Below are 27,965 nucleotides of genomic sequence, written 5' to 3'. Positions count from 1 at the left end.
AATCTGTTCCTATTTTGGAGAGTTTCTCCCTCCATTTTCATTGCCTTTGTCTAGTTTTTTTTTGCTGTACAAGTTTGAGAGGTAGGTAAAATGATTTTGAAAACAGCAATCTTTTTGACATTATACAGAAACAAGACAAACTTAATATAGACCTATTTACACTTCAAGTGAATCATCATATCTCTATTTGTAGTTGTTTTGTTGTAAAACAGTATGCACAGCTGTGCTGTTGTCTTAGTCATTTGGGACCAGGGGCTCCTATATACCTTCTTTGTGATACTTGTCATTCTAAAAGTGCTTCTAAAACAAGAAGAGAAAGAACAGAACACACAGCTCCAAACTGGTTAAGATAAGTCTGCTTCACTCAGATGACCTAAATTACAACAGTGGAGCCAGAGTTCTTTACTCTTCACTGCAGACCTTTTACCCAGTGAAAGAAGAACTAGTATTCAAAACTCAAGTATCTCAGCTTTGAAGATATCAGGCTGCTTACTGCACAGCATGTTGTTTTCACCAGATATTCAACTGATTCTTAAAGAAACAACAGGACTAATACCTAGGGAGTCATGTTTATCTAAATAGACCATGTTTTCACAGTGGTATGAGAATTAGAGAAGACCACTACATCCTGCCCCTCTACTCAGATCTTGCAGTTTTTCCTCGGATGTCTTTAAGAAAGGCTTATTATAACCTTTTGTCAAAGTGCATCTTTCAGCCATCTCTGCCACTGGATTCCCCTGTTTCTGCTAACACAGCACTTAAAACAAAGCTTACAGGCGATTGCTTGAGATTCCTGCGATTGAGTCACAGTTTCTCAGACATACTGGTTTCAGTTGTCATATACTTGTGTTTTCTTACTGGTTTACAGAGTGAGTTTTTATGTTTGCTTATAAGGGTGTTTTGTGTGGTCTGAGGTCTGTGCATCTTGGAAAAAGAGAGAGGCAGTCATTATGCTACTTGTAAGTGATTGCACTTTTGTATATGTAATGTGACCTTGAAGTGAACATAATAAATTAAGGGGGTCTTGTAAAGGTGACTTGCCTTTCTGCAAAAAATCCATTTTTTGCTTTCATAGTTGCTCATAAGTCAAGCAGCTTAATTACATAGATTATAAGAATGTGTGTACTTGTGATGTTATTTACAAGTATCTGTGATCTAGCTAGTTTAGTACAGGGTTCTATGAAGTGAGTACATATAGATACATTAAAACTTACCCGCCATGTTGCAAGAACAAAACCAAAGTTTATTTAAGTGCATCAACATACATTTCACAATGCTTGTGCATAAAGTCAAAATTCTTGCAGGAGGACCTTACTAACTGACTGACTAAGATATCCCATTTTTTTCACCTGTCACTTGTGTTTTGTTATAGACAAAATGACTGCTTCTTCTGAATCTGCTAGTAGAACAGAGATGAAATATATGTCTTAGAAGACCCTCTGAACTACAGACCTTAATATATAGGCAGTCATATAGTACTTAAACAAGGACGGGGTATTCATAAAGTGAAATCATTAGTTCTCATTCATGGTGGTTTCTAAATTATTCCTTAATCAATCCACCTGATTATCTGTTTTCAATCCACAACCTGAGAGTAAGGGAAAATGATTTACGACATTCCTCAATGTGTGCAAACGGCTGCGGTATTAGACAAGCAGGACTAATCTTCAGGCAAACCTACAAGTTTTACATTTCCAACATCCCAGGAAAGCAGGGTTAATGAGCGGCTAAGCAAACTCTTTGCAAGTGACCTTCAAACTGCAATACCCTCTAGTATGACAAGGATGGCAAAATCTTGGCTGTGCATGCCAACTCATATTCTGTTTTTTTGTCTGGTGTATTTGTGAAGCTGCTACTCAGGGCTCCATGCACGCTTTTCAAAGTGCTAGATATCAGATGCCCAATTCAGAAGTAGATCAGTTATTGTTGACAGTGTTACAAGGCCCCATCCCTAATTGTTAGCCTCCCACTCATTTTATATGTGCCAAGCAACAATAATCCCTAAAATTAACATGATACATATGAGAGTGCTTACCATAACAACAGATACTCAAATAACAGAATGACTGCTGCATGACAGGCTACCTTTCTGCTTACTTCTGGCATTGTCCAGGTCTTTCCCCACTCTTTGTACTCTTTATAATTATTTCTGAGATGGCTTGGATGTTTGTGGCCCTAATAGTGATGGCCTGCTCACTTCAAGTTTTTAATACTGTGGTGTTACATTTTTGTTATTCTGTGATGTTTTATTAGACTATAGCTCATTCATATCTGTAGTGTTGATGCTGGTATTCTTTGGAGAATTAGGCTTTAGATAAGAGTGGGCAGAGCATCTCTGGGTAACTTTATTCTACCTAAGTCTTTGCACCACAAAAAAAGAAGCTAAAACACTTGCTCTATCTTTTTCAGTGGGTTTCCAACTGATGGCCACAGTGTGGAGGGTAACCATATACCCCAGGGAGCATACTTTTCAACCTCCTGGAACTAGAATGTTGGACAAAGCCAAACATAATGGGGATACAAAGGCTCAAAATCAGGTTAAGATTTTAAATATTGTTCTTATGAACATAGAAAGTTGGTAGAAGAGTAGGTTTTGCATTAGCATGCATTTTCTGAAGCGTATGAAGTCTAAAACTCATATGTCTGTCATTATTTAGTAACTGCAATCATTAATAATTTGCCAGAAAACCAAAACTGTCATAAAGGACAAACCAAAAATATGAGGCAAAAACTCTGGACATTCTACAAACTTCTGGATAGTTGAGTGATACAGCAGGAAGATCTGACTATTTCCCACATCTGGCTAGAAAATAGACATATACCTACAGCTAATCCTATTCATAGGTTCATAGGTTCATACTAAGCTATCTGCCCAAGGGCATTTATAAGCCTAGCCCATAGTTGGCTTGGCTTTCGCACCCTTTTTTTTGAATAAAAACTGCCCTATTTATTTTGCTGCTGTCTCTGTCAAGCAGCTGAAGTAATCCCTGGGGTATATCTGTGATCTCCCATCCATTTGGTCAAGATTCTTCTGAACAAGGCCAGAGGTGCTCTCTCCTCACATGTACCGGATTTTTTGTTCCACAGCAGTCTTCTCTGGTGATGGAATCTGTCCCTCCAGCACGCTCCTATTAATAACCGGTTTAAGTAAGTCGTCTCCTTGTGGCTCTGAGGGGATCTATCTTTTTTTGAGGTGAAGCATGAATCATATTCATCAAATCTGCATTATATGTCATGTTATATGTCAGGCACAGGTCACCTCTGATGAGACTGAATGAGACTGGAGTCTGCTGGTCTTCAGCATAAGCAGCATAATTTTTATTTTTTGACCTTTTTTATTCTTTGGTTTTATTTTTTCCAGCCTGCTGTGGTGTGCAGGTCAGATACATTCTTACATTCAGGCATTGCATTAATCATAGGTCATATGAGTGATGAGTGGTGGACGCATGACCTCCTTTGATCTAGATGTGAATCCTTGGAAATCAGGTGAAGGTAGTTTGAGGTTTTATGATAAAACACTACTTTGAGTGTCAAACTAAAGGCATCAAGGATCCCTGATGCCTGATACCTGATCCCTTCTTGTGTCTCTTCTGGTGCCACCTCTATATTTGCCAGGGTATGGTAACCTAGTTTTTACCCTTGTTTTTATGGCAGTATGACTATGCATTTCTTGGTGTTTAACTTTGCCCAGGTGGTGGCACCAGTGGCTATCTGTCTGGGAGGCTGTTTCTGATCTGTGTCAGATGTGTTTTTCGACTATGGTCCATTGGTGTTTTGCAGTCATCTTTAACTTTGTCAGCGATAACCCTCCTGTGTTTTGCTTGTACTTCACAGAAAAGTAGATGTTTGACAAGAGACCACCCAGAGAGAAGCCCCTTGGATGAGCTGACTGAGCCCTTCAGAGTCTGACCTGCATCTCTTTCTGTGGCTTGAGTTCTTTTGGCTTGTCCTGTAGCTGATGTGGTTATGAAGTATGAAGTTTCGATGTTTGATGAGGGATTCAGATACCTGAGTTGATGAGTTTTTGATGATGCCTTATCCATGCCTTGCTGTCATCTGGCCAATCCTCATGTCTGCCTATCCTGATCAAGTCAAAACAAAAACCATCATTTTATGAATAGCAATGATTCTGCTATTCAGATATCTATGGCTATAGAAGTACTCTCACCCCCTCACATAGTTTTACTTCTATTATCTTTATAAGTTACAAACACACTACCTGCCTGCAACTGTATTTCTATAATCGTGTAAGTTAGAAACACACTACCTGCCCACAACTGTACTTTCTATATCTAGGTAAGCTACAAACATTAAACATTTTAGCTAGCTAGTTGTTGAGTTTAGATAGAAATGTTGTTATTAACACAAGTTTTTGTTAAGGGTTTATACTAATTTACATAATGAACATGGCTAATTCTGCTTTATTGCTTAATGTTTCTGTTCAGCAAGACATAAAAGATTTGAGAAATTAAATGCGTTTAATCTTTGTCCATTATACGCTTAGAGTAAATAACAAGCTCTTTTCAAATCTATTACTGATGATAGAGATTAATTAGTGTCTCTCGTAGAGTTTAGTAAAATGCTAATTCTATAACAGATGAACCTGCTGGAGCAGAACTCTGCAATCATGAATAATAACATCATACATGATTTGGTTTACCATCATAATGTGGAATTGCAGTTGTATGAATACTGTTTTGTTGAATGCATGTTCTAAAGTTTTCAGAATGCCGAACTGAAAGTGTTCGAATGAAAGTGAACGAAAGTGAGTATTCGTTTGCTGATGCGAATTTGACGTTATGAATGGAGATCATGGTACAGTGAGGATCGGGAAATGTACCCTTTTCCTCACTGTAGTGCAATCTTGGAGTTGGTATATATAATTTACAGGGGGCTGTGATGGGGTGCAGCCCCCCACATGAGGGTTGCAGGGGGGGCTGTAAACCTGCAAAAATGTCAAAACAAGTAAATTTTTATGTTTGTTTATGAGGTTTTTGGATGTTTGAGTGTCTTGACACTCGAACTTCTGACATGCACCTTACAGAGTTCAGTGCAGATGAAGAAGAACTCTTACCGAAGTGCAGGAGTCATTGGTTACACTTGCAGTGCTTTACAGTAATTTCAAATCATTCCAAGTATCAGCATTCACTGCATCAAGTTTCAACGTTGTATATTTCCGATATTACCAAATTCAACATATTTTTTCAATCTTATAATTAAAAAAAGTTATGACATTCAGTCATATGATAGTAAACCACATGATTTCAGGAACAAGCCTGTGCACCATGCATAACTATAGTGAGAAGAAATGAGAGCTAACAATTCCCTGGGAAGGTATGGAGTTCCCATTCATTGCATGGAGTGACACCTAGTACCATTGGTTGAGTTACCTGGATGTCTGTCTGGGAAATTATGGAATTCCCCCCCAGTGTATGGAGATGCTTGGTGGTTATTGGGTATACTGTTCACATTAAGAGAGTGTCACTATGTCACTGTGTACTGTGAATGGAAAGGGGAGCATGACAAGTGTCACTGTGTACTGTGAATGGAAAGGGGCAAGGCTTGGCACTACACACTCCTTTGTAATGTTACTACCCATGTTCCAAGACCTGCATTGCTGCCAGTGTTTTAAGACATTTATAGCTTCTAGTTAGTGTCTGTAGAGTTAAATCCTCATTCATGAAGTCCTCTTTGAAAGTAGAAGAGGAAAAATGAAAGAAATACTAGACGTTTCTTCAGATATTCTAGAACACATAATCAGGCTATGAGTTATACACATACCCCTTATGAAATAAAGTTTTGCTGTGCATTACATCATCCTTATAACAATGCACTCCTCGTATTAGTGTGCTTGCATTTATTTTATTTACTTATTTGCATTTGTTTACTGGGATAGTCCACTGGGCCAATGTGAGCACATTTTCAATGGAGGCCTGGGGAGAATAGCTCCACGATAACATGAACATTGAAGTGAATAACATACAATGTGAATACATTTCAAGTATATATACAACAAAGGTAACATAGTTAATAATTAATAGAGTTACAGGTAAAACACAGACTGACAATAGATAAACAAGTAACTTAAAGAGGTTCGCGTTGCATAGATATATCAGGCATTAAGATAGTGAGGCTTTGACATGGCTTTGTTAGATAATAGGTATTAAACAGTAATAAGAGTACTGAACTTGCACACAATATGGCTGGCATGTTCTTCCTTATGCTTCCCATGTAACTCCTAGAACCTATGCCCAAAAGTGTGCTAAGGTGCAGCCGAAAGCTGTCCTTGTATGCCATATTCATTTTTATTAATCTTTTCATGTTGTACTAATGCAAAGCCTGTACTGCTAAACAGACAGCTACTAAAAATTGACTCTGTGGCAAACCTCTCAACTGTCCAGATTTTTCCCTCATATTTTTGGTCTATTTCTCATAAACTTGTGATTTTCTGGCAAATCACTAGCATATCATTGAGGACTGAAGTCAGAAAATAATGGCAAACAGTTGAGGTTTAGAGTTCATATCCTGCAGAAAATTCATGCTAATGCAAAACCTATTATTATATTAACTTTCTAAGTTTGTAAGAGAACATTTAAAAAGTGTCCCTATTTTTGGGCCTTTGTCCCCCCATTATTTGTGGCTTGTCCAGATTTCTTGCCCTAAGAGGTTGCGATTATGCTCTGCGGTATAGAACAATGAATCCCTGACTAGAACCAGGACAACTCAGACAAGCTAAGTTCAAAGAGTGGTTTGAGAGCTGGAAGTGCTGGAGAGCGGAGGATAATAGTGAGGAATTGATACCAGCTTGCTCATTGGGAGGGGCGATACAGGTGACTGCTTGTTGGATACTCATCCCCCCTTGCAATCAAAGGCTTGCATGGCACCAAAAATGGCCAGGGCTGGAGATGTGGGGTGGCAATTCCAAGCCAGTGAGTGTAGCTTGCATTAGGATGCAGATCAAAGCATGCAGAGGCACAGTGAGGGTGTAGAACACCCCATAGTGATGTGCATGTTCATGTCAGTCACTAAGGGAGGAAGGGAGGGGTTAAGGTCTCAGTTAGAAAAACCCTCATTGCTAGGATTCCTGCATGGGCACAAACTACCTGTATAGCTGCTGGGATGATGGACACTCTAGTCAACTCTCACTCTCAGACTGTGGACTCCCCATTGGTTAAGGAAGGAAAATACCCAAAATTGACAGGCGGAAGTTTGAGGGTTAGCAGGTGCAGAGGCAAAAATAACCTAGGAAAACAGCTGATAACTCCATACCAGCAATTAATAAAATTTAATTTCTAATCTGTAACAAAAGATTATTCTGACCTGCTGATGTTTCTGTAAAAGTGTTCTTTAAAATGTTGGGCGTTTTAAAGATGTTATAATTATTAAATGCTACTCTAAAGTGAAATTTTCACCATTGCATTCGAGGTGCACTATAACATCTGGTTCTTCTGGGGTTTTGTTCAAGACAACATTTTAAGCTTTGCTATGAAAATCACTGTTGATTCGAACCCTTCTGTAGCAGAGAAAAAACATTTATCATATTAAGTTAGACAATATACTGCATATTTTTTGTTGAAAACAAGCTAATTCATTTCCATTTACTCATTGCATCACTAATACAAAAACATTCCTGTAAACTGAAGTGTGAAATTTAAAGGCCTATATTAGTGTGGATGATTTAATTTACACCAGGAGTAAGAAGTTATGAAAAAAAAGCAATAAGGCTGTACCATCCACTAAAGAAATGAATGTGTCTTATTTACTGTAAAATGCAATTACAATGTACTAGAGACTGAACAAATGCATGAGCACCTAATGTGCTGTACTTTCTCAGAAAGAAAAAAATGTTCCCTTTCTTTCCAGATGTACGCCAATGCAACCGATTTGTGTGAAAACATGTGGGGGCCCTCATTTGAGGTGGGTTCCTCAACTTGTCGCTGTCTGCAGATGAATGAACGAGATGAAAAGATAATCAAATACATCATTGAAAGCAGCTCCTCCGAGAGCTCCAGTTCAAGTTCTGACTCGAGCTCTAGTGAAGAGAGAGCTTGCCAACGCAAGCTCAGACGTCTGGAGAAAGAAGCAGCAGAAGGGGCTGAAAAGAGGTACCTATTGTACAATGACGTTTTATTCTGTCCAATTATATCAGCTATATTTTTATTTGCAGAGTACTGTCTTACTGAACGGTCTTTTTTCTGTCTGACTACATCATCCAGTACTCTTAGTTTTATGGTGGTGTCTATAACACATAATCCATATCTGTTGGATGCAGTTCCAGTGGAAGTTATCATGAAATAATGCAAAATAATACACGAGGATTTTGAACATGTATGACTTTTTATTTATTTAATTTATACTGCTTCTTTTAAGCAGCATTTTAGATTGTCCAGTTTGCTATATTTATCATTGATAATTTTTACAGGGCTGAAGTAATTAATTTTGACTCTTCAAATAAATTAATTTTTAAATTAATGCAAGTTTTTCATCATTATATGACATCTACCAACATGATAAGTCTAATGACCAGACAACCTCAGCAAAGTTAATTGATTGCCTATCTCAAAGGCAGAAATGCAGCTACTAAAATAAACAGTTCCATGAAGTATGACTGTTATATTATTTGTTAATATGGTGCATCATATAGTGTAAATAAAATGCAAAGATTTAAAATGGTGGGTCATTTAGGTGCCATAGTAAGATACCTGTACATCAGCACATAGTTCATGTGTTCACTTGCCTGGGAAGTGGCAGATTCTGCCCAATGGCAGTGGGAGGATAAAAATCTTACTTAGAAAATGGTTGTCATCATGACTGACAAAGTGACATAGTTCAGTACTGTAACATGCACAGAATCATCATGTAAGAAGACCATAATTAAACAAGAGGGTGTAGGTACCTCTTATCAAAGACGGGTACCCTACTGTTGCCACTCTCACTAGAAGGTATCCCTGGGATAGCCTTTTCAAAGAAGTATAAGTCACTGCCAACTCCATCACGAGAAAGCAAGCCACAGTCAACATTAGGGCCAATAAATCAGCCTAGTAATAGAATAATGGTCAAAGTGTGGGCTTAGCAGAACAAACCCTCCATTATTCAGGTCCCTATCAGTTCAACAAATGGCATTTCCAGTGCACTTACATCGAACAGGCTGTTCATTGAACTTTTCTTACTGAGATTGTGATACAGTAAGAATTGGAAATTTGCCCTGCTATCTTGAAGTAGGTATATATAATTAGCATGGGGTGTGAGGGGCACTGCCCCCCAGATGAGAGGCATTAAATGAATGGCATTTCTGATGAAATGCCATTTGCTGAACTGACAGTTCGATGTAGTGCTATAGACCCCATTATTCTGAAATTAGTACTATTCTATTCTTATCACTGAGGAGCTGATATAGTTTTCTGAATTTAAAAAAAAAATCATAATAAGCTGATTAAACATACGAAGAAGCATAACATAGAAGTAGTTGCTTAAAAAGCAGGTTTTCAACTGTTAGACCTTAACTTTTTATTCTGCAATACAAACCAAAATATTAATGAAATATCAGTGTGACTGAGAACTGTTAGGCCTAAATACTTACTCTATTATAGAGAATTTGGTCTATAAAATATTGTAATAGGCCAGCTTTTCAGTAATAAATTAGATACAAAATAATATCTCAAAGGCAAGCGATGATGCTGCACCATAATAACAACAGCTGAAAGATCTAATAATAATTATTTATTAATTTTCAGATATTCACAAAAAGCCTACCACAGCTAATAATTGACATAAGGCAGGGAAATTAATGCTGGTCAGGATGATATTTACTTGCAAGATACAGAGGTACATTCATATAATGCGCGCACACACACACACACACACACACACACACACACACACACACACACACACACACACACACACACACACACACACACACACACACACACACACACACACACACACACACACACACACACACACACACACACACACACACACACACACAACTCTATGGGCAGTTTAAAGAAGCACTAATTCATCTAACAATATGTCTTTAGGATGAGGGAGAGCTAGAGCAACAGCTGAAAAGCCACATGGACATGGGGAGGACTTCTCTTCAGATATTCTCTGCACATCTAGCAATTTCCATCTGCTCTTCCCTGTAGACCCTGCAGCTACAGGACACATTACATGAACCCTGGAGCTCTCTCATACCCCTTTATCCCTATTACATCCTTCCTTATCTCATCTTGTCCTCCCCTCACTTACTGCCTTTCATTCATCCTACCTGCCTCTTCTTTTCACATCTCTCACACCTCCTTTCAGCTCATTTTCCTTCTGCGTGCTTCTCTTTCCATTTCTATATCTTCTCCCCATGGTATCCTTTGCTGCAACTACATTTACCTCCTCTAATGTCTTCATACCTTTCTATATATTGATATGCTGCAATCCCTCTAGCATAAGCCATCTCATTCATTATGGGTACATCTATTCACAAAACTCTGCAAAGCATGAGTCCATGTTTCCATCCATATGTTTTGACTTTAACTGCTCACTGAACTAAATCTTGTAGCATATTCTTGTGTGTATAAATATGTATATGTTTTAGCATAGCCTTGTATTTGTAAATATGTTTTATTAATTTCTTATGTGATACTATTCACCATGGCTGTAGCTGCAAATGGTCCATTGGCATCAGCAGACCACCCTGGTAAACAAATATATATATATATATATATATATATATATATATATATATATATATATATATATATAAACAAAAAAGTATTTAATAAACTCCATAATCTTATAGTCCTCCGCCCCTTTGTCAATCTGTTCCATTTATTCCCTACTCTTGTCAAGCAGAACCACTCTCTAAGGTCTAGACTGACCATCATACTACCAGTTAGGTAATCCTGCATCTTACTTCTCCTCCTCTGTGAACCCATGTCATGTCACCCCTGTCTCACTTATGCTTAGGGGTGAAAACATTTGGCTGATGTAACTTCACCTTAAACCTCTTGCCCTTTGCACCTTTTAATGCTCTGGAAACCTTTCTTTGTAAACTTTCAACCATCTTGATCTTCTTCTCCTCATCGAGGCATCAGAACTGAATGTGGTATGCCAGCTGCAGCCTGGCCATGGGGTCTCTAAAAAGATAATAGAAACTCTGCTCTAGGAGTCTGGTCTTTTATGGGTGCACCCTAGCATCTCACTATGTCTCACTACAGCTGCCTTAGTTTACAAGTAATTGTTCATTGCTGCAGTTATTATAATACCATGGTCTTTTCTTCTGCTCTGTTTTTAAGGTCATTGCAAACCCCTGGTATTCCTCTATAAGATGAATTCATCATCAGTTAAGCAGCTTTCAGATGCCTGCACTAACATCTGCCAGTCTCCCCTGGTCATTTTAAAAATTAGCTCCCTCAGCCTGAACTGTCTCTGCTATTTTAGTATCATCTGCTAATAGGCTGATCCTGTTCTCAGAGTCTCCTCTGAAATCTGTCATGAAGGTAATGAAGAGCAACTCCATTTATCGGTTCACTTTTTTTTGATAGGTGTCATCTCAATACTAATTTTTGCTCCCTGCCACCTAAGCACCCTTCTGCCCATGTAGTTAGTATCACTCCTACTCCAAATCACTTCAGTTTGCCTATCAGCCTCTTGTATGGAACTGAAAAAATAAAAACTGAACATAAAGTATATAACACATCCACCAGGTTTTGTCTGTCAAATTCCAGTATAATTTAGTAATACAAATGGGTTGTGCTGCATTGGTAGTATGACTTGCATTCACCCAAAACTTGTTGGTTCTTGTCATGTTTTTTTTTTCCATAATTTGTATTTATTCTTTACATCAATACAGAACAGCAAATGAAATACAACAAATAGAGAGAAAACACATAAACATTAAACAATTGATATACATTGAAAGCAATACAAAAAGAGGATAATCAATCAAACAATACTATCTACACTATATACATAGATGCTTTCAAAATTCAGTAGAGCAGGTGAAATAATTCAGCAAGGTTTATTATGAGGAAAATATTAACGAGGAAGAGAAAAAATTCTTAGGAGTTAGGGATGTGAGATGTTATGAAGACTCTTAGTTATAATTAAGCATGGTCATTTGTAGAAAGTTATGCAAGAATAATATTAAAAACTTGTTCCCATAATTTCCTAAGTTTAATATTTTTGTCCCTTTTGTTAATTATTATTTTATGGGCTAATAGATGTTTAGTCGCCATCAATCTAAAATTCTCCCAAAACGTATTAGTTGGGTTAAGCCAATTGGTAGCTATATAAAGTTTCATTAAAAGAAAAATATTAATCAGGGTAATTGCTTGGGTTTTAGAAATATTGTTTGGGAGGATATGTAATAGAGTAAATTCCCAGGTGAGTGTAGATGTCTGATAACCCGTCTTTTGTAATTGAAGTTTATGGGAGTTCCAAAGTTTAAATACACATTTACAGCTCCAGAAGAGGTGGATTAAATCAACAGTTTGGTCTTTACAGTGTGGACAGAAAGGGGATTTCATAGGATTAAATTTATATAGAATAGTAGTTGTGAAATATGCATCGTTATAAATCATAAGTTGGGCAAATGCTAGTTTTTGAAGGGGTATAGACTTTATTGTTAGGTTAATTGCTTGGTTCAATTGATGATTATCAATGGATGAATTATTCTTTCTCCAATAGTCAGAGATGAGTATGTGTTTCTGGAATTTAATGTATTTGATTATTTTGTATGTATAGCTGGTAAATTTTTTAGTTGAGAGGATAGTTTTCCAAAGTAAGTTACAAGTTGCTATATCTTTGTTGTTTATGTTAGTGTCATGGAGATAACTGGCACTTAACTCTTTGATCTGTCTCAGGATCACTAGGTATGTTTTGGGAAGGTTCAATTGGTTCCTTATTTCTTGCACAGAGCATTTTAAATATGGGTATATGTCTTGGATGGTTGTATTGATTAGTTGAGGGAAGTGGTTTAGGTTTAGGGTCTGATTATTTAGTTTAAGATTAGGGTTTTTGTGTAAGGGTTGTAATTTCATCATAGCTTGTGTAAGGTTTAAGGATTTTAATAGTTTTTGTGTTAGTACAATAGAGTGCTTAAGGGGTTCTATTAAGTTACAAGATTTCATTAAGCTGGTATTTAGAAATGGTAAGGCTTTGGGGTTGATGTCCAGACTTTTGATGTGTCTATGGTATATTATTATCCAGTGCGGGTACCAAGCTTTATTTTTTGGGTTGTATTCGGCTATTCTTAAGAGTCTATTAGTATTTATGATTAGGTAGTATGTCTCAAAGTTTGGAAGGTCTAAGCCACTTTTATTTTTGGGGGTCGTTAATTTGTCATATGAGATTCTGTTTTTTTTTGGGCTCCCATATGAATTTAGCAAGCAAGGTGTGTATTTGCTTAAAAAATTTATTGGGTATGGTTATCTGGGAAGTCATGAAGATATAGAGTAGTCTGAGTAACACATTAATTTTAATTACAGATACTTTGGCCAGAAACGGTAGCCTTAGATTTTTTCATCTATTAAGGTCTAGTAAAATGTTTTGCCATTTTTGAGTTATGTTATTTGAGTAAAAATCGTTGTTGTTTGTAGAGAATGTAATGCCTAAGTAGTTAATTACTTCTTCTGTTTTTAATTTCCCTACCAGTGGTAGAAGAGAGAATGGTTTAGGAGTTTTTAAAGGGAAGATGTTAGTTTTTTTGAGATTTAATTTGTAGTTCGATATCATCGAAAAGTGTTCAATAGCATATAATATTTTATTTATATCCGAAACTGGTGTGGTACAAACATATTGAGATCATCAGCAAAAGCGGATAAGAAGATTTTGGTGTTATAAATTATTGGTGGGTTATGATATATATTTTGTTTAATATTTAGGAAGAGTGGCTCTAGGTATAAGTTGAAGAGTAGAGGAGATAGAGGACATCCTTGACGGCTTCCATTTTTAATTGGAATTCTATTTGACCATGTTTTGTTAATATATAAATATGTATAGGGGCTATTGTATAATATTTGTAGGATCTGGATAAACTTTTGAGGTATGTTAAAGTAAGGTAGAGTTTGAAGTAAAAATGTTATATTTACTCTATCAAATGCTTCATGGGCATCAATAACTAGTGCGTATATGTTTAGGTTGTTTTGATAAGCATATGAGGTTAGTGTATTAAGTGTTAATGTATTATCACTCATTTGTCTGGATGTTATAAAACCAGACTGTTCAGGGGAGATAATTTTATCCATTAGGTTTTTCAGTCTGTTTGCAAGTATAGATGTTAAGATTTTGGGGTCAATGTTTAATAATGATATGGGTCTATAGCTATCTGGGTTTTTTGGGTCATCTTGTTCTTTGAGTATAAAAATAGTTTTAGAAGCATTAAAGTGTATATCATTGATTTTATTATTTATTACATAGTTCAGTATGTGGAATAACATTTTGGCTAAGATGGGGGAGAAAGTTTTATAAAATTCGGAAGCAAGACCGTCTGGACCAGGGGCTTTACATGTTTTCATTTGTTGAATTGTTGAGGTTATTTCATCAATAGAGCTAGGTTCACTTAATTTTTCTTGTTGGTTTGGGTCTAGTTTCGGGAAATTAAGTTTTTGTAGAAAGCAGATTCTATCTTCCTTTGAGGGTAGTAATAGGTGTTCTCCATAGATTTGTGAATATATTAATTCAAAGGTTTTAATAATATCTTCATTTTTAGTGTAGTGTTTGTTCTTGTAAAATATTTCAGATATTTGAGAGGGGGATTTGGTTTGGTTTGGTTTATAATTCTGGCTAGTGCTCGGGATGGTGTTTGAACTTCATTAGCATAGTTGGCTAACATTTTGGTTTCATAAAAGGATAATTTATTGTTATGTAAGAGGTAGAGATCCTTTTGGAGTTTCAGGATTTCTGTTTCTGTTTGAATTTTTAAATTAGTTAGTAGGTCACGCTCGAGTATCTGTATTTTTGTTTCTAAGTCCTGCTCCTCTTTAAATTAAATTTTTTTATAGTAAGCTGCTTTTTTAATGAATATTCCCCTAATTTGTGCTTTGGTTGCCGCCCATTCAATATCCAGTGGTATCTGAGAATTGGGAATGTTAGACAGGGTTGATTTGAGTATGGATTGAATCTCATTTATTATCTCTTTTTTGGTTAGAAGATTGGGGTTCAGGGACCAATTGTAACCTCTTTTTATTGTACTATTCTTTGGGTTCCCATTAAGACTTAGAGTAATTTTGGAGTGGTCTGAGAGGTATCTAGTGTGGATGTTCAGCTTTGGGTCTAAATTGATGATTGATTCCGAAATTAGAAAAAAGTCTATTCTCGACCACATTTTGTGGCAATGAGAGTAGAAAGTAAATTTTCTAGATTTATTTGGGCTATCTCCATATTTAAAGGGGTCATATAGTTTGTAATCATGTTTGAGTTCATTTAAAGCTAGAGATGCTTGTTTGTTATGTGTTAGAGTCATACTTGATTTGTCCTGGTCTGGATTTTGGCACATGTTCCAGTCACCACCTAGAATCATATAGTGGTTTTGAAAGTGGTTTAGAATAGGGTATAATGATGCAAGAAAAGAGTGTTGATTGTTACAAGGGGCATAGATATTTAGTACCAGAAGGGGCTTAGGAAGATTTGGGGTTGCAAGAGTTACATAGCACCACCTCCCCTCTTTGTCCACTCTGGTTTCCATTATTTTGTCTTGAAATTGCTTTTTAATTATTATAGCTACCCCCGCACTGTTGGTTTTACCTTCAGAAGCTATAATTTCCCTTATCCATTTTTTTTTCTAATTTCTGACCATTGTTCAAGGGTTAGATGTGTTTCCTGGACTAGTATAAAATTTGCTTTCGCTTGTAGAATGAGTGTAAAAAAAGTTTTCTTTTCTTTTTATTCTGGAGCCCTTTGATATTCCATGAATCAAATTCCCACATTGATGTGTTTGGAGTGTCAGTGAAATAAGTCTTGTGTATTAGTAAGAGTTAATAGCTTTTGTTTGTGTGTTGATGACATCGGATTAAGAAAGCATCTTATTATTCCCGTCCCAGCTCTGTGACTAACCACTACCCCCATGGACCAGGAATAAAGCAGGGAATAAGTGGTTATTAAGTTTAGAGTTCTATAGTTCAGTAGAGTATTTACATATTGTATTTTAACATTTAAATAAAAAATGAAGACAAGTATCCCTGCATAAATTTTAACATTGACAAAGCTTAACAAACTGACCTCCTAGAAAGCTCTACTAATATAACCCTAAACTCCTTAATAATTTTTATATAAAGAAGTTATAACATCAAAAGTGTATATCCTAAAAGATTAAGAGTAATTGAGAAAAGCAGCCTTGAAAGGCATTGTTAGAACCAATATTTACAAACATTATAACTGTATTCTAAAATAATTAGGTATTTATTTTTATTCTTAGTATGTCTATAGTTGTTGTTTCTTCAATCATGTCAAATAATATGATCATTTAAAACAAGTAATATGAGGAAGGAAAAAAGGCAGCATCTTTCCATTATCAGGATGGTATGTTACCAGGTTATTCGGATAGTAACAATATAAATAAAGCTAGCTGTACCAAAATATGGGTGTATGTGTGCATGTGAGCGTGGGTGCATGTGTGAATGTTTATATGTCTAGGATCATCCTGTACAGTCTACCACAAGTATTATTGTCTTGTTTTGATCCCCAATTTTTAAACAACAGATCTATCACCCGAAACACTTGATGTTACCCTTATAGGTTATATAGTACTGATGTTTCCTATAGCAAATCCACAGGAATCAAAGTGTTTTACCTCCTTATTCGTAGTGTTTAGTAACTGGCAGTCTAAATCTACCAGTTGGAACATAAGATTAAAACTATGGGTTGTGTCTCAGTTTGGTTTATAATGGGTTGAAATGCAGTTTGCTTAATACTAATGTGTGTATCTTTGACTATGTACATATATATGTATAAAAAACATATAAAACAATAGAGCCAACTTTGCATCAAGTACAAGTAAGGACATATGATTATCCAGGCAAACATGCCCCTCCTTCTGTCAAATTAAACATCAGTTTGATATATATATAGCTTGTAGTGGCCTGTCAATAGTGTGCGCTGATATTTCTTCAAAGGAGGATAGCAAAAATGTCATTAAACTTAATGTCCCGAGAATTAAGAGAACTAGTTAAAGATCTTTTCCAGCAGTAATTAGCCCACAACGGAGTACAATACTCCTCACAAAAATTCCTGGTCTTACTGTGAGGGACCTCTGAATAACTGTATTTGACCATGTTGCATAAAACATCAAGGAGTATCATTTAAATTCAATAAGACTTTGGTGAATAGTGATAAATTTTCACCTTTTAAAATATTTATGAGAGTGTATAGTTAAAAAATGGGGTATATGAAATACAAAATTAAAGGTTAATAATGACAGGTGAAGACAGTGGACTATGCACACACACTGGTTTACGAAATCTATATAAAACTGGAATATACATACAAATGTAGGTTAGATATTAACAGAACTAAAAAGGATGAAGGTCTGTATACTGGAAGGGACAATAATGTAGCAAGACTCTTACATTAAGGATTGCACAAATAATACAATACATATGTAGCCGAGAGCCACTGGAAACATGAGCCAGAAAGAGATGCTGAAAATGAAGTACTGGAATGAATTGCTGAAAATGGAGTATCTTTTACAAAAGATTTTCCATTTACATAAATAAGTTAGTCAACAGAGATAATACTATGTCCAAAACAAAGGATAAGGAGGAGATAATACTATACTTATCTCAATATTAAGGCAAGGGCTAAGTTTCATTGCTTTATCATTAAAGCAATGGGATTTTAAACATACTATCTCAAGAATCAGAAAACCACAAAACAGTGGTAAACAGAAGTAGCATCCTATCAAACATCTGACCAGGAAATACGTCGGTTGTGAAGGTACAGAGGGTGGTCTTCTATTTCTGGAAAATATAAGTAAATATTGGCATTTGATTTTGATTTTCTCACCCAAGATCTGTAATATAGAGGCGCCTTTCTAATCGACCAGTAAGCATGCAGACTGTTACAAATGATTACTAAGACAGGGTCTCCAAAGGAGATGTAAATGAGGCACAAGTTACCTGTTAATAGACTATAAGGTACTAAGTATAAAAAGATATAATTACTAACTTCTCTTGGAGACTCATTCTCAAGCCTAAAATGTTAATTAATAACCTTTGGGGCTTCTCTGTTTGTTTAATAGTTACATGGTCTTCAATCTGAGAATGATGATTTCAGGTTATCTAAGTGTGGAGATGATTGCAAACTGATTTTTATTGTGAATTCCTCCTCTGATAACCTGGTATACATGTTAACTCATTGATAGCAGTTTTAGCGACATGCAAAAGCTATGAGAAATGTTCATCAAAATTACACTCAGTGAAGATTCTAAAGAAAGTTTTTCTCTCTCTTCTTTTTTCTGTGAGATACATCCTGAATTGGGCATTATATTCCGCCATTGGACCAAGCAGCGCTAGATGAGAGGGAATGATGTGATTTTTAGAACTGGAAAATATATCCGTAGCATGTAGATGAGCTAAATAGAGGAATTTTCTGATTAGATGTCAATATTTCACGTTATGTCATGTCAAAACTGAAGTTTCCTACTTCAGATTAGGTATTAGGATAAACTGGTTTAAACTAACTAAATTTAAACTTTCCTTAACAGTACAGGAAGCTTATCTTTGAAAAACGTTGCAAAATGATGGCCTTTGGTTGCGGTATCATTTTATTTTTGACAGATAACAATAATAATTTTCGGGCACTGCGGTGCATTTATTGAGGAAATCCAACTGTGTAAACACTCATAGGGGGACCATTTAATCAGTCTGGATGTCCCAGAAGTGTCATCCTTTAAGGAGACCTGTCAGCGGTGATGCAGAGGCTTTTGGTTCCTATCGTGGGAAAAAACAGAAGTGGAAGCAGTTCTGAATTTCCGCATTAGCTCCTCGTGGCTTGGGAGAGAAAGAAAAATGACAAAACATCATTATTAGAGGCCTAAGAAGGCCCAACAAAGAGTCAGAAGGCATTAATAGACCTCGGAGCGTTGCAGTGAGTGCAGTTATACACTTAAGACCCAGATGTCATTTTGGTGAGTGAATTTAACAATCTAATGTGGGAACTTTTTTAAACACAGGAAGAAAAGTATCTTTGGCTTCTTTCTGATTAGCGATCACATATTTGACTCCTTCCAAGTGGAAAATTAGAGAGTTTGGATATTTCATTTGAAATTTTATTTTCCTTTCAATCAGAATTTGCAGTAGGGGGAAAGAAGCTGTCTGGCTTGCCTTATTTGAAGGGGAAGATCTTGAGCCAATGATAGTATGTTATTATTCCAGGTAAGAGTTCCACCATTTTTCTTAGCAGTCAGCGAAATTGTGTTAACATCTTGAAAGTTTAATAGTCTTGCATATACTGGTCTGGGTTTGTATGATACTTGAGTTTCTCTCAGAGCTATATGTGCTCTTTCTATTATTATTTGCTGGGCTTTTCCTGGTTCTTTGAGCAAGATATTGAAAATGTGGGTGATGGAAGATATCAAATCATTGTGAGTTACAGATTCTGGGATGCCTCTTATGATAATATTGTTCCTTCTGGACCTTGCTTCCAGATCTGTAATCTTTGCTTGGATGTTTTGGATTTCTTTATCATGAGAGTCAGTTTTTTTTGTTATTAAAGATATTTTCTCTTCATTTTCAATGATTTTGGCTTCAGATTTATCCATTTTGTCTATTATTTGGTTGAATGTATCCCCAAATGATTGTAGTTGCAAAGATAGATCTTTTATTGCTTCTTGGATAGGAAGTAGTGCTGTCTTAATATCTTCTAGGTTTGCTGGTTGATCAGATTTGATTCTGTTTCCAGTTTTAGAGTAATCTGGTTGTTTTGTTATTTTTTGTCTCTTAGAGTTTATGTCTTTTTAAGGCGATAGTAAGTCAGAAAGTTTAGTTTTGGATGTAGTAGTATCCATATTTTTATCTTCTTTCGACAACCTGTAGTGATGTTAACCCCAGGTTTGAGTATAGTATTCAGTATGCAAGGTTTCACAGGCACACGGCTTGTTCTTGCCTCACTGTATCTGCTTCAATCTTAGTTGCTTAGTAGCTACATCAGGCTCTTCTTCTTGATGATTTTATTTAGGTGTTAGTTAAAGTTAGTATTCCAAGATATTTTGTTGAAATTGGTTCTGGTTTATCTTCTGGGTTAATTTTATTCCAGCTAGTTAAAGGAGCTAAGGGTTAGCAGTGCTTACAGAACAGCGGCCATCTTTGACTCCATGTTTTTAAGTTTTGAGATAACTGCTCTGTAAATTAGCCTTTGGTTTACCCCACAGAATTTGCGTACCTCAGGCATACATCTACATGAGTATGAGACTGGATTTTCTGCATAAAAAATGTGTGAGCACTGTTTTTGATTTCAGATTTCTTACTAACACTTGTTACAAGCAGTACTTCAGTCTTTTGCTGATACTTGTTGAGGTTTCTTTACTGTTTATAAACTACATCATTCCTAACAAGTTGCTTTTGGCACTCTGCCTGGTAACATCCTATACTCCCACTGCCCTCCTTTATCACCCTTACTTATAATGATTTGCATATCCTTTTAACCCAGGTATTGTATCTCTTTCACCTGCATCAAAATTATGTGAGCATATTGTATCAACTAACATTTCATGTTTTTCATTCATTTTTATTAATTATCCAGGTAGGCCCACTGGGCACAAGTTCCCATTTCAGGCGCCTATTAGAAGTTTACTTGTATGGTCTTGTAACGTGGCTTGCTAGGAGTCTCACAGTAAATGAATGGAAGCTGATGAAATCCAGTCCTGAGTTTTAGGGAGCAGCTTGTTAAAGGCTCATACCCCTAAACCTCTGGGCTAACTGCCAGACAAGACTGAATTCAAAAATAGGTGTCTTCTGCCTGAAGGTTGCATTCTACTTGCATTTATGAGGCAGATGAAATTGTATTTTCTTGTGATTTTTAAATAGTTCAGACATTAATATAAGAGGTAGATGTAGAATTAAGTCATCTCCTTCAAGGTGAGTCCCTTGTTATCCAAAATAAATCCACAAAGACAGATTTACCACATTTACTTCTTTTTTTTGGTACTCTTTTGAAAAACTTTGCAGAGCAGTTCCTGACTTTGTATGCTTTTTCCTAGTTCCACCTTTTTCCATGACCTCATGTGAACCCTTTTTGTGTTTTAATATATTTCCGTTCTGCTTACTGACCCATTTCTGAGTTCTTAGATGCTGATGATACATAACTGTTATTGGTTTTATACTCTGGTTTCTTTTTCAGAATGAAAGACATTATATCAAAGTGTGTTTTTTTCCTGTATTTGCAAGCAAGGCACTTGCTATATGCAGCAGTTGGTGCTGATTTTTGGATTACGTGGCTGGAGCAAGCAGGAACTGCACCTGCTACAGTGCTACAGTAAGGCTGTGCTGAGATAACCTATCTCTTTTAGGTATAAACTGACCAATCAAAACTGAAACATTTTTTGAATGGTAGATCACTTAAAATGGCAGACTACATAGGCCTGGTGTCTCTCTCTGCTGTCAAGTAAATGAGTAGAAGAGTACTGTCATTTATGTTGCATAGATATAGACAGACCTACATTTTGCTACGTCTTGAGTTTCAGACATGCTGTAAGAAAAAAAATTAAGAAATTAAGAAATGCTATGTTGATCTGCCAACAGAAAACAAGAATACTGGAACAAAGACATGATGTAATACCTTTTATTTGTCCAACACTTATTTTGCAATTACTTGCACTATTGAGCTGACATGAGTCCTTCATTTGGAGTATATGTTCCAGACATGCTGTAGTGATACACTGAAGTTCTCAAAATACACAGTGGGCCTGTTTGAGTTGCTTCATGTCAGGAAAGAGATGATAGAATTCTAGAGAAGATACTGTGATTCACCCTTCAAGCGCAGGCATCCTTACAGATACTCGGTACTTAATCCACTATCCATTATCAGAGTATTGTTTCCCTCTTCAGACTCACTTTACCAACACCATAAGCAGCAGCAGTGCTTTTGTGGGAACATATATAGACAACAATCTAGCCTTTGACAAACATGTAGCTAAGATAATCACTCTATGTTGCCCAATTTATAGTGGTATTGTATTAGAAAAGTACCTTGCAGGCAAGTCTGTGCAGAAGTGGGCATGGCTTCAGTGATTGACAAGTGAAACAGGCATGTCATGTTATGGAAAAGACTCCAAGTATTTCTTTTCCTTTGTTCTTGCAGGGGGACAATCCCCCTGCACCCCCCCCCCTGCAAATTAAATATACCAACTCTGAGATGACACTACCGTGAGGAAAAAGACAAGCTATGAATAGACAATGAATCTTCATGCTGCCATTCATATGAATATTACTTTACTTTCACTGATTGTTGGATGGTGGGTGGGGTTTGGGCAGGACTTGCTACTGCGCAAAATGTGAGGTACGTTTTTAATACAAAGCCACCTATATGCAAGGGTATGGCATCCAGGTCCAAGGATGTTATAGTACCAGTATACTTGTCCCTTATCTGACTTACCATTGAATGCAATGCCCCTTCTGGCATGTATCTAATCAGACACTTGCAAAAGGTGCAATACTAACAAAGGTGTCTCACCAGGAGAATTCAGGGCATGAATACCCTGGCCTACATTGATGCTCTAAAGCTCTGTCTATATATTAATCTCCAATAGGCTGCTGAAAGGAGATCTTTGCCTGGCTAACAGGGCTTCCACAGACCCATCCCTGATGGATCAGTCGCACATGTGCAAAACAAACAGTACCAGAAACACTAGCTCCAAGTATCTGAACTTCACTTGTGACATAAACAAAATGTGTTGGAGAGACAGATATGTGTCCCAAAGGATTACTGCACTATGGAATAGGCTCCTTAGCCATGTAAAACAGAGTTCATCCCTGACCCATTTCAAATGAAATCTTGGCAATTTGATGGAAAAATCTTAAATTTGCCCCCATTCTGGCCCCATTACTTTTATGGACAGAGGCCATCAATAAGAAAAGTATTATCCTAACTAACATACCCCTACAAATCCTTAGCTACCTGCCTGCCTACTAAAATGCTCCCCATGATACTTGGGACCCAAATGGTTTGGGGTCTGCAGCTAGACTTGTAAGGTCCCTAGTGGTTGTTAGACTAGTAACAACCAAGTAACAGATGAACCTATATGCTGCCACTCTGTGGGTATATGAGTCTGTGTTCCTGCTATCCTGAGCTAGATACTGATGCTGTTCTTGGTAGGCTCACACCACAATGCCCTGCCTTCTGACAAGGTATGCCTGTTGTCTAACCCACAACTGACATAACTGCAGCTAGATGTGTACCATCCTCAACACCAGCGATAGATCATCAGGCACTGACCATTCAATATCATTCCTCCACAGTGCACCCCTCCAGCCCCCAGGCAACTAATTAAACCCCAGTCATCTTTGACTAGTCAGAACATTAACCCTCTAAGCCCCACAGCTAACAACATTGTTGCTTCTTCACTGTCTGTAATTCCTTACATGCATTCCACAGCATTAGTAACTTTCCAGACATTAAGTGAGAATGATTAAAATACTTTTACTACTGCTACCCATTGTGGTGGTGCTGCAGTAGCGTTGTCACCTCACAGTAAGATGCTGTCCAGTTCGATTCTCAGCTAGAGCATCTTCTGCGTGGAGACATGCGTGAATGGGCGTACCTTCGTTGAAGGTTGTGCGTCAGGGCTGGTAACTCGGCACATAAAACTCAACTACCAATCATTAGTGGACTGGAGTTCCACTGTGGCGACCCCTAACTGGGAAAAGCTGAAAGACACAAACAAACTACTGCAAGCTATATCCCCCTACACCCTCAACAAGAGAATACACCACAAAAACAGATAGGCATATTTGCACATGCAACAGCACACACTTGATATAACCATCTCCAAAATCACTGCATCTTAGAAAAAGCAGAACAGTTTACTGCAACCACCAAGCTTTAAACACACTCTAATAATTGCTTTACCAAAAAATCTAACCCCCCCCCCAACTGCTTCACATTACACAGCCATAGCAAACCTTTGCACATCAGGTAAAATATTAGTAAATAAATGCTAGATTTCATACAAAAAATACACTCTTCACACTGAGAAGCAACATGGCCTTCATCTAAAGTACAGTACCCAGACGTCTAGCTCCTCTCTCTCTCTCTCTATATATATATATATATATATATATATATATATATATGTGTGTGTGTGTGTGTGTGTGTGTGTGTGTATCTCTGCAATTTATAGACTACTGTTTACTACAATGTGACATCTGTGTTACTACACTGTATGCCAAGTTCAATAAACTTTACCAGGAATTATGCTCCGAAATCAGGAAAAAGATAAACTTGTTTTGGTTAAGTGATTCCCTAGTGCAAGACCTGAATGTAAGGAGGACAAATGTGGAAACAGTAAACAGTTGTCTACTGTGGAATGATCACTTTAGTGCACCTTCATCTTCACAGACATGCAAATTATTCCATGTTTTCTTTTCAGCTCTAGTCCTTTCAGGTATAACATACAAACTCACTGTACAGTAGGTCTGTCCTGGAGATGATTTACACATCTGTAGTTTTCTTCCTAAAAGTGATCAAGCAATCCATTGGTAGACAATGATTTTCCATCTGTTTTATTACACTGTATGCCAAACACTAAATATCTTTAAATCATATCCTGTTCACTCTTTCTTTTACCTTTCATTTCAATATTAATGTGTTTTGATTTATTGTCTGAGTAACTGATTGTGCAGCATTCTGGTTATTTGTAATAAAATCTGCTGCAGACTACAGAAACATGCCAACACGCTAACAACTGTTTCCCCCCACTACTACATCATCAGGAGGCAGGGCTAGATGACATGAAATCAGGAAGTAATTGGAAAGCTACTCAGTATACGGTAAACAGAAACATCAGTTTATTAAAATTAACAAGTATAGGTCTACTGAAGTACCTAAAGTAAAAACTACACTTCTTAGAATAAGAAAGACCACTTTAAAGGATGGGGGCACAATTATAACAAAATTTAATGTTAAAAAATCTTTGTACTTGATCTTTAATAAATTGTGTTGCCAAATTCTGCCACACAAGGACATTTATTTTTGCTTCAGAAAAAGGGAGGTGAAAGATGTGGTTCCTCTTTCTTTAAATTATTATTGCCACTAGTATTTTTGTCATGTAGTATTTTTTCTGTGTGCTAGACAACTTCAAAAATCCCATATGTTGAAGGGGAATTAAACAAATTGTGTAAAGGGGTAAATCAAGTCTAAAAATGCTCCACAATGGGTATAGTTGCGAGACCTGTGTTTCCTTTAATTTCACAATAACTCTGGATTACAGTATGTTATTTTACTTGACAATTCTTTGTTTTGAATATTCAATATTTTGTATACTGTTTTACTTTATTATTTTGTTTGCTGTCATTCTGTCTTATATCAAATACAGAATAATAGTCAGCTTTTTACATTGCATATACATGTTATATGTCTATTTCTTACAGTTTTGTGGATTGCAAAACACATTTCGGCAAGGACTTTGTATAACTAAATGTACCAGGTATGGATATATATTTATAAGGATCTACTGGTGCAAGGTATGATACACTGGGTATCAGGATGCAACACATCACATTAAACTAAGTGACAGATAACCAACAGGGCATGCCATGTACCATATGCCACATACTCATTAACTGTGTTGTCTTGACAAAAAAGTAACATGCATATTGTTCAAATAGATGCTGTTTATTTTGTTATTTTCTCCTCTTCATCTGTTCACTATCAGGATATTAGCACAGCTGTCGACATTCAGTTTTCTCCCTTTATGGAACAAGAGGACAGCCACAGCGAGGCTGTCCATCCAGGCAGACATCACAGAGATATAACTTTATGCCATACGCTAGTGTAACAGATGAGCATGAGGGCTTTACTACCTACTCCCATGAAAGGCACAACCCCCAAAATCCCTGCCCTTCCACCATAGGCAGACACCTCCTTTCCATCTCTGGGCTCTTCTGGGGAACTTAGGCAGGGCACACATCCTGGGACATGGTTCCAACCCTCTGGCCTTGAACTGGCAAGCAGATTTTGTAATTGTCATTTCACCTCCGCCTTTGTCTGGGTCAAACCCAGGGTGTCATCTCTCTATACCACAGTACATATCTTGGGAAACTATATTAAGAAACATGAAAACAGCAACCAGAAACATACCAGCGATAACATCTCTTGTTAAAAATGTAATATCTGTCATAGGTGTTGATTTCTTATGACTTCTTTTGTAGTCTTGCTGCTTGTGAGGTCTGTAATTCAGGAAGATATTACAAGTTTTGTAGTAAATCATCTCCAGTAGATGACTGACATGTAATGATAGATGGCTCAGATAAGCATTCTGTGTTGGACATTTCTTTCATTTGATAACATTGAATTAACATATATGTTTTTGTTTACATTTTTTTTCTTTTAGGTCTGATGAGGTTGATGATCCTGACTTCTTTATCTTCTAACTGAAATAAGCGATTTCATATCCCAGTGACTACAACCATAATTGACTTAGATCATTCGTCCATGAAGAAAAAAAACATGTAACTGTGCTAAAATGAAATTACTGCGGTATCATGATTAAGAGATGGGAGAAACAAAGTAGTTCACAAGATTCTGAGTCAGATGACAGAATAATCACTTGATCATCACATAGCTTTATTGGGGGTTCAGAAGACATTGTGTGACTTTGATATGTTTGGATTTTTCCAAATTTAGTGCCCTGTGGACATGTAGCAGTCCCTCCCCCAAGTATAGCATTTATCCCCAACCACCAACCAAAATCAAATGCACTGAATTTGAGATTGAATTTTGGCTACAGCAGTCTGAAATCAACATTTTGTTGTAAAGAAAGTTGATTGTAAGATGTGCAAGATTTACTAGTTGTTTTAGCAGTTTTAAGGTTCATGTTTATGAATGGAGGCATGGACAAGGAAATGTTAATGCATTATTTTACTCTTAACAGCCCTTAAACTGAAAAAATGTGTTCTGAGTTGATGCATCATTTATACAGTTAAGATGTTTGCCATTTAAAGGATTTGAAATATATAATTATTTACTGGATAACAAAATTCACAAAATATTATTGGACAGCTGTGTTCTAAAGCTGAGATTGCATTCTCTTATTTCACAGAGGTTAAAAAATGGTTTCTCTCTGTCTCTCTCTCTCTTTCTCCCTGTCTCTGTCTGTCTGTCTAGTTATCTCTTTTTTAACATTATACATACAGTTCTACATTACAGAAGCACCTACCAGGTTAAGCTTTACATTAGGATAGTTATGTGTCAAGCTGCATAGAGCACTCAGCTTTGGTGATATACTCTGATAAAACATGCCTGTTTTATGTATGCTGTTTGAATTGTTAATTATATAATGGCAATAGAATGGTTATTCAGTCATTCTATCATGCATGAAAACCGTCATTGTTTATTTAATAAGATAGCATGCATACAGACATTTTGATACATGATTTTAGAAGACAACCAAATTTATGAAGATCTGCTTCATTTGGAGAGTGCAGTTTCAAGTCACAGGTAATTTGAAAAAAATTAAATTGTAGGCATTCCTTCAGAACTGCTCATGAATGTGATAGATCCAGTTTTTCAGACAGGGGCTGTTTTTTGCAGTCTCCAAAAGGATGTGTCACATGTGCTTTGTGGAATTACTTTCTTTCTCAGACATAAAGAGTAGGACTCCAAAAGATTTTACACTACATTGTACTATTCCATGTTTGGCAGGAATTAAAGCAGTACACCTGAACTGATAAGGGCATTTGCAACTGTTTCCACCCTCCATGCAGCAGATAAGTCCTTAGAACACTCTTTGGTACACCGTCCCAGAAAGTTCATAG

The 27,965-nt window shown here is 36.7% G+C and overlaps 1 protein-coding gene across 1 annotated transcript in view; it reads left to right on the top strand.

Moving 5' to 3' along the window:
* LOC122813553 (riboflavin-binding protein-like) overlaps positions 1-27,499 on the top strand; it is a 169,190-nt gene extending 141,691 nt beyond the window's left edge. The window contains exons 6-7 of the mRNA XM_044085934.1: positions 7,864-8,105; positions 26,543-27,499. Coding sequence (XP_043941869.1) covers positions 7,864-8,105; positions 26,543-26,582 — 282 coding nt within the window. The 3' untranslated portion in view covers positions 26,583-27,499. The remainder of the gene's footprint in view (positions 1-7,863; positions 8,106-26,542) is intronic.
* The last annotated feature ends 466 nt before the right edge of the window (positions 27,500-27,965 follow it).

This window comes from Protopterus annectens, chromosome 10.part0, assembly GCF_019279795.1.
Source record: "Protopterus annectens isolate FY-2018-M chromosome 10.part0, PAN1.0, whole genome shotgun sequence".
Taxonomy (NCBI): domain Eukaryota; kingdom Metazoa; phylum Chordata; order Ceratodontiformes; family Protopteridae; genus Protopterus; species Protopterus annectens.
Note: the sequence above shows the minus strand (reverse complement) of the source record. Positions and strands in the feature narration are given on the sequence as shown.